General features: G+C 49.8%; 1 protein-coding gene across 1 annotated transcript in view; it reads right to left on the reverse strand.

Annotated features, from left to right (window-relative positions):
* Nucleotides 1-3,726: 3,726 nt before the first annotated feature.
* CDX1 (caudal type homeobox 1) overlaps nucleotides 3,727-12,265 on the reverse strand; it is a 16,823-nt gene continuing 8,284 nt past the window's right edge. Inside the window, exons 2-3 of the mRNA XM_003782041.2 lie at nucleotides 4,513-4,658; nucleotides 3,727-4,002 (exon numbers count right to left, since the gene is read on the reverse strand). Coding sequence (XP_003782089.1) covers nucleotides 3,793-4,002; nucleotides 4,513-4,658 — 356 coding nt within the window. The 3' untranslated portion in view covers nucleotides 3,727-3,792. The remainder of the gene's footprint in view (nucleotides 4,003-4,512; nucleotides 4,659-12,265) is intronic.

Genomic DNA, 12,265 nt, shown 5'->3' on the forward strand with positions numbered 1-12,265 from the left:
TGGATCCTAAGTCTTTATCACCAGTGCCTGCCCCCAGCAGAGGAGGAAGTGTGCAAGCAGAATCAGCCGTTCCTGACAGGAGAGTTGGAAGACTGCTTATCTCTGGGAGGCTGAAGGGTATGACAAGATCTGAGGGATCTCTTTCCTGAGCCATGATACCACTCCAACCTCTGGTGAAACTTTGTGGACAACAGGGAACTCACAAGGCACAAGGCAGCCTATCACACTGCTTGTAAGTTGTCTTAGAGAAGTTTCCTTTCATCACAGAGCTCAGATACCCATCGACAGGTGATCACCAACCCAACCTGTGGGCCCCATCCAACCTCCTGACCTCCCATGTAGGCAACTCCTCCAGCTCCCCCAGGCCTGGCCACTGAACTCTTGCCAGGTAGAGGTCTCCCAGAGGCCAAGGGTAGGTGGAACATCAGTCAGGCCTGCCAGCATCTCATACCAGGATGCAACCGTCCTGTGAGCAGGTGGCCAAACCACAAACACGTACTGTGTGCTGGGCCCTGTGCAAAATACATTTCTCAAGTCAGGGTATTTTGTTTTCATTTGACAAATGAGGAAGCTGAGGCTCCAAAAAGCTAAGCAACTTGCCTGAAGTCCCACAGCTTGAAAGTAGTCATGCTAAAACCCAGGCCACCATCTGATAGCAAAAGCATACCTATGATACTGTCTCCACTGAGTCACAGAGAAGGCGAGGTTCTGCGGCCCAGCACGTCCCACCAGAGTGTATAGAGTTCAGTGGGCTGCCAGGAAGTATGAACAGGAGCCTCTGAGGTAGCAACACATGAGGAATGCTGGATTAAAGAAAATTCAAGGGGGCCAGGTAACCCTGGCTCATGCCTATAATCCTAGCACTCTGGGAAGCCAAGCTAGGAGGATCCCCTGAGCTCAGGAACAGCCTGAGCAAGAGCAAGACCCCATCTCTACTAAAAACAGGAAAACTTAGCCAGGCTTTGTGATAGGCACCTGCACATGATACATGAAATCAGGAGTTTGAGGTTGCAGGGAGCTAGGCTGACATCAGGGTGCTCTAGCCTGGGCAATAGAGTTAAAACTGTAACAAAAAAAAAAAAGGCTGAGCACAGTGGCTCATACCTGTAATCCTAGGGAAGCTGAGGTAGGTGAATTGCTTGAGCTCTGGAGTTTGAGACCAGCAAGAGTGAGACCCTGTCTCTACTAAAAATAGAAAAAAATAGTAGGCCTTTGTGACAGGAGCTTGTAGTACCAGCTACTTGGGAAGCTCAGGCAAGTGAATCATTTGAGCCCAAGAATTTGAGGTTGCTGTGAACTAAGGTGATACTGTGGCACTCAACCCAGAGCAACTGAGTGAGACTTTATCTAAAAAAAAAAAAAAAAAATTTCAAGGGGTTTCTCTACTGCAGGGCTTGTCAGAACCATTGATGTGCCAATGCATCAGTGTGACTCTCCCAGAGGAGCGGAGTCTGCAGGACCTCCCAAAGTTGCTTGACCAGAACCATTTCTTTTTTTTTTTTGAGACAGAGCCTCAAGCTGTCCCCCTGGCTAGAGTGCTGTGGCATCACAGCTCACAGCAACCTCCAACTCCTGGGCTCAAGCGAGTCTCCTGCCTCTGCCTCCCAAGTAGCTGGGACCACAGGCACCTGCCACAACACCTGGCTATTTTTTGGTTGCAGCCATCATTGTTGTTTGGTGGCCCAGGCTGGATTTGAACCCGCCACCTTAGGTGTATGTAGCTGGCGCCTTAGCCACTTGAGCCACAGGTGCCGAGCCCAGAGCCATTTCTTTTTGGTAGACAGACTTCCCATTTTTACAGGTAGGGAAACTTTTCCCAGAGAGGGGAAGCAGTTGCCCCAGAGTCACAGAGAAAATTTTTTTAAGACCTGAAAACCCTATTCACTTAGTACCAACCACCTTTCCACTAGCTGCCTCCCTCTGCTCATAGGACCCTGGTGCTGTCCTTTGGTACACCTGGTTCCCATGCCTTAGGTGTTCACTTTTCCTGATGAAGCCATGTCTGCCAGGTCACTAGTAGAAAGAAAAGAGAAGTTCCTGCTGCCCTCAGGGCCAGTGCCAGGACCAGATCCACCTTGTGCATTATTATCATGTACCCTGGGAGCAAAGGGCGATGGCAGAAAGTTGTGCACACTTTTTATGGCCTGGCCACCTCCCAGAACAGTAAACAGAGGGGTAGGCATCTGGCACTGGAGTCCCTGGGGAGAGAAGGCCCCAGAGAGCAGACTCTCAGGAGTTTTAAAAAATTATGCTTTAAGTTCATGTTGCTCACATTCTCTTTTATTTTTCTTTCTTTCTTGGTCTGACCAGCACTCACTAGACCTCTGGTCTCAGTTCAAACATTCCCTCCTCCAGGAAGGCTTCCAACCTTCTGGGATAAGCTAGGAACATGCTGTACTCCCTAGATGCTCTGGCTTCCCTGGTGCCCAGAGCACACTTCTGATGGGCCCTTATCCTGTTATACCAGCATTATCCATACACCTGGATAATGTCAATCGTCCCCACTCAACTGGGGCTTCTATGGAGCAAAAACTATGTGTTTCCCAGGCCCAACTATGCCTGGCACCTAGGGGTACATAGTCAATGTCATCTGTTAGAAGAAAAACCTGAACTTAAAGTATTTGGAAAATTCAAATGACTGACGTATTAAGTTGGAGGATTCTGCTTATAAAATGGACTCGAATTTTTACATAGACCTATTCTAACAATGTCCTGTTTTGATCTTTCAAATGTATTTTAAAGGTGACCTTGTTGTAGGCCAACAAAAATGGGGAAGGAATATAAAATTGTTAGGAAAGAGTGAGGATGATTTGTACTTCTTTAAAATGTTTCTTTAATGCTATGTATAAAGACTTACACATTTCTAAAAAGAGGAAAAATTTATTCTTGAAGGTATATCCAAGAGATTCCACTCTATATACAACACCTGTCCAGCTGTGAGCTCTGCTTGGTTCAGAGAAAGTCTCTGGGGGCTCCTTGGAGAGTGGGTTCTGATGGACAGCCCAGTGGGCTAGCAGAAACCTAGCAGAGCGAACTCTGCCCCCTCTCCCCTTGAGAGGCCTCTCTCTGAATTTAGAGGCCTCACTGAGAACCTCTAGTGAGGGGACAGGATTCTGTAATCTAGCCGGGTGGTCATCAGAACCCAGCCTGGGGAGGGTTCAGGGCATGGTAAGATGAGGCTGAAGGAGGTAAGACCGCAGGAAGAGGCAAGGAAACCTGACCATTCCTTTCTCCTCAGGTCAGGGTCTGCAAGCATTCCATCTTCTCTCACTTCCATCTCCTTTCTCCAAGATCAGGTGTGGAGTTGTCCCTATAGCAGCCTCCCACCCCACCCCTTGAAGGAAGTGAGGCCTTCCCCAGCCCTCTAGAGATTTAAGTGTCCCCATGAGATTGAGACCTCTCACCCTGGAGCCTAGAACACAGGAGATGGAAGAGGTTCTTATCCAACAGGCTCACTGTACAGATGGGCCAAGGGGATGCAGTGGGGGTGGGGGTGACTTGTCCACAGTGACCCAGAAGGATGGGGCAGGGCTGGGACTCAGACTCTGTATAGATGGGCCAAGGGCATGTAATGGAGGTGGGGGTGACTTGTCCACAGTGACCGAGAAGGATGGGGCAGGGCTGGGACTCAGACTTTGTACAGATGGGCCAAGGGCATGTAGTGGGGGTGGGGGTGACTTGTCCACAGTGACCCAGAAGGATGGGGCAGGGCTGGGACTCTGACTCCCCACAGGAGCCCATTCCCAGCACCTGAGTCCCCAGGTCCCCTGGCCCACAAAGCTGGGCACAGGGCTATGGTAGAAACTCCTCTTTAACAGGCATTGGGGAGGATGTGCCCAGGAGACTGGTGTTGCTGGGGCACAGGCCCCCAAGAGCTGACCCAGTGGGGGTGGGGGTGACATCGTGGGCTACTGGTGGCTGTGGAGGCTGTTGTTGCTGCTGCTGCTTCTTCTTGTTCACTTTGCGCTCCTTTGCCCGCCTGTTCTGGAACCAGATCTTCACCTATGGGATTAGAGAGCAGAGATGGGGCAAGCGGTGGGAGGAATGACAAGAACAAGAAGGAGAGAGGGAGGTCAGTGAGCCTCCCTCCTGCTGCAGCCACCCCTCTGCCACCTGGGTGCATTCTCCCCTCCAGATCTTGCTCCCTTACTTTCAGTAACCTTCTTCCCCACCTTGCTAGGCCATGCTCTCACATCACTGCAGGAAGCATTTCCTCTCTTCCCTATGACTGCTCCCTCTTCTAATTTAAATGGCACTTGATGGCTCTTACAGTACTGACCTTAGCCTGCTGTGGCCTATGAGTAATCAGATCCCCTTAGACCACTATTTGGGGCAAAGATATTGAGTTTGGGGGTCCAGGTGACAGCAGCTCAGTTTCTGCTGTGCTGTGTGAAAATGACCTAGAGACTTAACCTCACTGTTCTTCCTCTACGAGCTCCAAGATCTTCTTGGCAGCTTAGAGACCAGAGTCCCCGCACCACTCCTATGGTAGAGAAAGGAACACCCACACACCTGCCGTTCAGTAAGCCCCAGATTGGTGGCCAGCTCTGATTTCCGCCGGATGGTGATATAACGGCTATAATGAAACTCTTTCTCCAGCTCCAGGCGCTGATGGTCGGTGTAGACCACACGGTACTTGTCCTTGGTTCGAGTCTTACCTGAGAACCAGAAGGAGACAGAAGGGAAAGTGAGGAGGGAGGCAGAGTCTGCAGAAAGCTCCAGTAGGGCTCTCAGGAGGAAGAGCAATACAGTCTCCTTAAAGTAGGAACTTGAAGTAGAGAGGGACATATAACCCTGTCCTGGGGGTAACAATCTTTCCCTAGTCACAGGCTTGCAGACTGACAGCCCAGAGGCAAGTATTCCTCTCATGCCCAGCAGAGAGTTACAGGTTCAGAGAGGGGAAGCAACCTGCTCAGCATTGCACAGCAAGCTGCTGATGGAGGGGGAGCTTCAACTCAGGTCTCCTGACCCACAGCCCTACTCTGGTTGCCAGCTCCACCAGCCTAAAACCAGCAGTTCCCAGTTGCAGAGCTTGTGAAAAACACAGCTTCTAGGGCATCCCTGATCATTTAATCAGAAAACCTGGGAGCAATGTGCATTTTTTTTTTTTTTTTTTTTTGCAGTTTTTGGCCGGGGCTGGGTTTGAACCCACCACCTACAGCATATGGGCCCAGCGCCCTACCCCTTTAAGCCACAGGTGCCGCCTACAATGTGCATTTTTAACACCCCACCTCCCACAGGTGGTTCTCTCCTTAGCCACCCAAAGTTCTGGAATTACAGGTATAAGCCACTGCACCCAGCTGAGAAAGAGAATTTAAGCAAAATTCTAAAGGAGGTGAGGGAGAGTTATGTGGATATCTTGGGAAGAAGGTTCCAGGCAGAGGGAACATCAAGTACAAAGGGCCTGAGGTGGGAACATGCCTACTACTTGGTGTGTCTAAGGAAGAGTGAGGAAGCTGAGGGGTGCAGAGAGCAAGGGGACAGGGATGGGACATGGGGAAGGGCTCTGGGTTGTACTTTGTCTGTGATGCGAGAGATCGCAGGATTCTGAGCAGAGGAGACATGAGGTCTGATGCATGGAGAACAGACTGGCAGGAGGAAGGGGAAATACAGGAGACCTACAATAACCCAGGAGAGAGACCAGTGCCTCAGCTTCTCTATGGGGCTCAGCCTGGGGCCAAGAACCAGATTTGAGGACTGTCTGGGGTTAATGTCAGGGCTTTCTTTGGGACTGGGATAGAAGATCTGTCTGGAAAGAATATTAAGAATCATGCTTGGTCTGGCTGGTGTGGGGGCCTGGCTAAACACCAGTTTCCTTTGCAGGAAGCTGAGCATGTAGCTATAAATAGGAGATACACACAAGTACTTTCAGACCCCACACACGTGTCCCACCAGGACATGATGGGTCTCCAAATAACCACTGACCCCTCACTCAAGTGCCCCAGACGACAGCCTGGCTCTCACCTCCCTGGGTCACAGCCCAGCCCTGCCTGTCCCTCAGTGTCTCTGTGCTAACTGCCACCCCCTCCACCAAGCCTACGCAGCTTGGCAGGATAGCCACTGGGCTCCCCATGAGCCAAATGGTTTTGTGGAGAATGGGAGACAGCAGATGTTCCTGGGCAGCTTTTCCCTGGGTTTTCTGCCAGAGCAGCGGAACCGCACTGGACGCTTCATATCCACTGACCCCAGTCTGCGGCCCAATGCAGCACGGGATACCCTCGGCCTCTGGCCAGGCAGGCCTGGCCCCAGGAAAAGGCCAAGGGAGTGGTTGCCCAGGCCTTGGCTCCAGATGGGGCCCCTCCTTGGCCTAGAAAATTCGACGCTGACTCAACAACAGTTCTGCTTAATGTCACCACCACCAAGTGGTTATAGAAAGTTATATATTCCAGCATGGCTCTGAATCTATAGCCCCACAGAGTCCACTGGACTAAATCCAGAAAAGGTCATGGGAGTGTAGTCTCCTCCCACTTTACAGAGGAAGAGACCATGGTTCACAAGGGTGACATGGCCACCGAGGTCCAAAGGAGAGGCCTGGTGAGTCCTAGTCTGACCTCTCTAAATAGTCAGGGTCACTAGGTACCCAGACAGGTACTGACCTGCCTAAAGCCATGTTCCTTGGTCTAGAGCTCTCACTGCCCCTCCCATGAGGGGCACAACTCCTCACCCTGCCATATTTCAGGCCTACTGAACCTGTCGTGGAGCACCCACAAGCATTGATGACAGAGTGTAACAGCAGACTACCCCTCCACCTATTGCTGGGAAAGGAGGGAACAGACCATGGTGAGCACAAGCCCCTGAGAGTTCCAGGGTGGATGTAGTCCGGGGGCCTTTAAAATGCCCAGAGGTCTCACAGATGAGGCTTCCTGCCCACGTGGACCTGGGCCTGAGAGATTGCAGGCAGTGGTCATCCAAGCTGCCTGTCCCTTGGTACCCCAGTTCTCAGCCCCACCCTTCCTGATGAGGAAGCATGGACCTATTATTTCATAGATAAAGCTCAGAAAGGGCATTCACTGAGGGCCATCCTGCCTGGTAGTGCTATGACCAGGACTCAGGTGTCCTCACCTCCAGCCTGGCTCTTCCCCAGATGAAGGTGGGCGGGTGGGCTAGACAGACACAAGGCTCTAGCTGCACAGTGACTCCTCTCTGTCCTGGCAAGACTGCAGTGAAGACCTGGCTTTGCCACTCCCTCTCTGGGCCCTGGAGAGGGGCTGGTAAGCTCAGAAGCCCATTGGCCAACTTCTATCTGCTGGAACTGTTTGAAGTACACAGTTTAATTGCTAAGAAAACAGCTCTGCCAAAGAACAAAATGTTTGATATCACACTGTGCGGCCCAGAAACCAGGGAATCCCATATGCTGTCCAAGGAGTGATAACTGGAATATCTTCCTTGGAGCCCAACTTGCAAAATCTAGCCTCATTTAGCAGACACATACCCTTTCACCCCTGAAGTTCACTTCCAGGAACTAAGCCCACAGAGACTTCTTTAGTGATGTTTCTAATACCACAAAACTAAAAACAGTATGTGTGTATACAAGTAGGGAACTGGGTTAACCATGAAGAGGAGTATTATGCCATCATTAAAAGGAAATTATAGGCCAGGCACAGTGGCTCAAGCCTGTAATCCCAGCATCCTGGGAGGCCAAGAAGGGAGGATGGCTTAAGGCTAGCAGTTTGAGACCAGCCTGAGCAACATAGAGAGACCTCGTCTTTGCAAAAATATTAAAAAATTATCCAGGTGTGGTGGAGTAGCTGTAGTCCTAGCTACTCAGGAGGCTCAGGAACAAGAATTACTTCAACCTAGAAGTTCAAGGCTGTAATCAACCATGGTCATGCTATTGCACTTTAGCCTGGGTGACAGAGCAAGACCCTAATTCCAGGAAAAAAAGAAAAATTCCATATGTACCAATATGGAGCAATTTCTAAGATGTGACAAAAAGCAAGACATGAATGGTGTAAATAGTAGGTTACCATTTATGCATCAAAACTGGGGACACACACACATAATCATCCACGTCTGTTCTTTGTGAAAGAATATATGAGAAGTCAATAATAGGGGCTGCTGCTGAGGAGGAACCAGAGGCTGCAAAGCCACAGGTAGGAAGGAGACTGGGGTGTTTAAATTTTTACCACTTGCAGAGGTGAATTTATATTTTCGATGGTTAGGAACACTGGCTCTAGTCCCAGCTCTGGGCCAGAACTCCAGACTGCCCCAAGCTGCCCACTTCCCCTCCTCTGAGCACCTGTGCCACCTCCAGCACCTAGGAAAGAGGAGACAGGAAGGTGCGTGAGAGCAGTGGGGTGGGGAGAGGGCCTAGGATGAATGATTTACAGGCCCGTGGGACAGTGGAGCTGAGGGGAAGTCTGTGGCCTCTCACAGGTGTCTGATGAGGGCCTGGCCACTCCCAGCCACGTAATGAGTAACCCTCTGGGACAGATGCCAGTGTGAGTGGCTGGGAGGGAGAATGGGCAGTTCTTCAGGGGTGAGCATAGAGAAAAGAGCCCCGAACAACTCTCCCAAATGAGAGGCTCTCTCTGATCTGGCTATGAGAAGCACAGAAGGTCCTGACCATGTAAATCAGGCTGCTGTGGGAGGCAGCAAACTCCCCATCCCCTAGAACATTTGGTCAGCTAAATGGCCAACCAAATGCCTGACCAGCAGCTCAGAACAACCTGGAGAGCTTTTCTTCTTTAGAGAGAGTAGTCTTGTTATGTTGCCCAGGGTGGTCTCAAACTCCTGGCTTCAAGTAATCCTCTTGACTCAGCTTCCCAAGTAGCTGAGATTGCAGGCACAAGCCACTGAACTCTAACTTCTTCAAAGCACAGATTCTGGCCCCTAAAACTTGAATTCAGTGGGGCTGAAATGAGGCTCAGGGATTTGGTACTTTAATAACTCTCCACGTGGCCCTGATGTGGTTGTTTGGGCAAGCAAACCTCTGAGGTTATGGAGTGCAGCTTATCACTGGCTGGGTGACTTAGAACAGTCTCCCTACCTCTTTGAGCCTCATTTTTTGCATCTGTAAAATAGGGATAATTGTTATTCTAATAAGAGCCAACACAGCCATGTGCCAGGCACTTTGTACACATCCCTCAATAACTCATGGAGTTGTACAACTGTTATCCCTATTTTACAGATAAGAAAACTGAGAGTCAGAGAGATCCACACATCTGGCAGGTGGGATTCAAACAGGTTTATCCATCCTCAGAAAGAGCACTTAGAACTTATCACACAATGTAAAGTTTCCTGTAATTATCTCCAACCCCGAGACATACAGGGGATGGCTTGAGATGGGTAGATGATGCCTAGCACTGTATCTACTGGCATGAGGTAGATGCACAGGGTGGAAACAGATCTTACTCATTTCCAATAGCAATGAGATGACCATCTGTCAGGAATGCCAGGAAATGGGTCTGTGCAATAGGTGGTGTGTTGGAAGAGACCATTTATTTATAAGGTCCCTTCCAACTTGGTAACATGAAGCTCTCAATGTTTGTTGATTTTCTGATTGTGTTTGTTATTGTAGCTGAAAGAATTCTAAGACTGAGTTCCCAGTCTGAGAGTCTAGACACCAGGCCTGCCCAGCTGGAGGACAGTGGCCAGGAGCCACGATAGCCTTCAGGGGGGCCCCCCACCTAGCCAGGTCCAGGCTAAGACAGAGTGTGGCCTCTGCTCTAGGATGAGGTGAGTGGCTCTGTGAAAATCAGATGGCCTTTGGGTCAGCACTTCCTTTACCTTTTTCCTACTGGGTTTGTGGCCCTGGGGGATGACCAGCTGTGGCCCTCAAGGTCTGAACCACAAATCTAGCACTGAACCCTCTGTGACCCATCCCTGGGTAGTCCAAGACTAATTGGCTATGCATCAAGATGCCATCATCCAACACACACAGGCGCACACCTGTGCATACACATAGGGGGCTCCAGATACACATGTGCAGGCTCTACCCCAGATCTACTCCACGTAATCTCCTTGCCATTTTTAACGAGTTCCCTGGGTATTCTGAACCACCAGCTCTATGCTAGCAGTTCCATGCCATCTGTATGGCCCTGAATAAGTCCCTGTTCCTCTCTGAGCCTCAGTTTCTCCTGTGCACCAGTCTTAGGGCCCTCTGAACTCTGCAGTTCTGAGCTTTTCCTTAAGGATTAAATCACCCTCTCTGCCTGTTGCACCAGTTAGCACCCACAGGGAGGTAATGCCCTGCACATCCTCCAGCCAAGTCCCTTGGAGACCCACACTGGGTGCCTCAGGACAGGGAGCTTCCCCGCATCTGTGGTGCCAGTCTGGGAATGACAAAGGAGAGAGCATAAGGCCTTTGGAGGGAGGGGCTCAGGGAAGTTGGAATAGGGAAGCCATTCTACTGTACTCCTACTGCAAAGAGTCTCCAGATGTATTTTCCCATATAAGGTCACTTGCTAGGTCATTTACAGGAAAAACGGCAAAAGGAAAGCTGGGAAAGACAGAGGTACTCAGGAGGACCAATCTCCCCAGCCAAGGTGACACAAGGAGGAGAGTTGCAAAGATGGCATGGCGTGGGCTAGCCCCAAGGTGGTGAGACTTCTGGTAAGGGACCTGTATCCTAGCAGCATATCACCACTGAGGGTTGAGAAATGTTGTGTGTACAGGGGTGAGTTTCCAGACCTTGGCTGAAGGCAAGAGTCTTGGGCTGCATTCCAGTCTGGACATCCTGAGCTGAAGGCCTTGACAAGTGGCCTTTCCTTACCCCGGCCTGGGGAACAGAATGGATATGAAAGCAGTCTGTAAGGGGCAGAGAGGTATGGAGATAAAAAGAAAGACTGAGCTATTTGCAGAAGTGGATGTTGGAGGGATCCCTTGGGAGAGAGAGGAATGTCACCCAAGGGGGAGCTGCAGGGTAAAGAACACACTGGCCTGGCAGATCTGGCAGGGCCCCTAGCTGTTCATGTGATCTCCCAGGAGAGCCCATTTTCCCATCTCTACTATTGGGGTAGGGCCTCCATTGCACATCTCTGACCTCACTAGTTCCACAGTGATGGATGACTTTTGTGGCTGTTGGGCCATGAAAGCATCCTTTTCCTGGCTTATTTGGCAATGTTAGACTGCTATACCATGGTTCCTCACGCAAGCCCTTGAGCAGGGATGAGGCTGGCATCAGGGTGGCATAGGAGGGGTTGGCTAGGTCAGCCACCCACAAAAGCTCTGAAGCCTTAGCCAGGCCTCCTCTCCCCACTGTCTCCCTCCTTGCTTCTCAGAGTTCTCAGTCACCGCTGCACCCCCTCCTTCAGCACCACCTTCGCACCATCTGCTATCCTATCTGTTTCATCAAGGTCCACAGTCTGACCTGACTTTGGGAGGCAGAAGAGAGGAAGGGACTTTAGATAGACTTAATGGTTCTAACCCAGCCCAGCCACATGACATAGTTATGTCCCCAGGCAAGTCAGTGGACCTCTTTGAATCCAAATTTATTATTATTATTTTTTTTGAGACAGAGTTTTACTTATTAACCCTCAGTAGAGTGCCATGAAGTCACAGCTCACAGCAACCTCCAACTCCTTGGGCTTAGGCGATTCTCTTGCCTTGGCCTCCCAAGCAGCTGGGACTACAGGCACCCGCCACAATGCCTGGCTATTTTTTTGTTTCAGTTAGGCTGGAGCTGAGTTTGAACCCATCACTCTCGGTATATGGGGCCGGCGCCCTACTCACTGTGCCACAGGCGCTGCCCTGAATCCAAGTTTATTTATCTATAAAACAAACATGTGAATGCTTCCTTTACATGGTAGTTATGGAGACCAGATGTGATAATCTAGTTAACAAAGTAATTATTAATAAAAACTATTTGTGATGACAATGATGATGAAGATGATATTATAGAGACAAAAGAACCAAAAGAGATAGAAGAGATTCCTCAAAGGGAGAACAAGGAGCCCATCTAGAATGGATTTCCATGCTAGGAACTCTTGAGAAGGATTTTCCTGTGCTGTCTAATATGACAACCATTAGCCACATGTGGCTATTTAAATTGAAATTAATTCAATAAAATGTAAAATTCTGTTTCTTAGTCACACTAGCTGCATTTCCAGTGCTCAATAGCCACATTTGGCTAGTGGTTATCCTATTAGACAGCATTTTCATCATGGCAGAAAGTCCTATTGGATAATAGCGCGAGGTCAACCTTCTGCCAAGAGCTAGATGCCCATGTTGCATGTCGCTCATACCTACAAGCTGCAAGGCAGACTGTTCTGGTGTCTATCACCCATTTATGCTCTTCCTAAGTTTTTCTTTTTTTTTTTTTTTT

The sequence above is a fragment of the Otolemur garnettii genome, unplaced genomic scaffold, assembly GCF_000181295.1.
Source record: "Otolemur garnettii isolate 467f Iridium unplaced genomic scaffold, OtoGar3 scaffold00003, whole genome shotgun sequence".
Taxonomy (NCBI): Eukaryota; Metazoa; Chordata; class Mammalia; order Primates; family Galagidae; genus Otolemur; species Otolemur garnettii.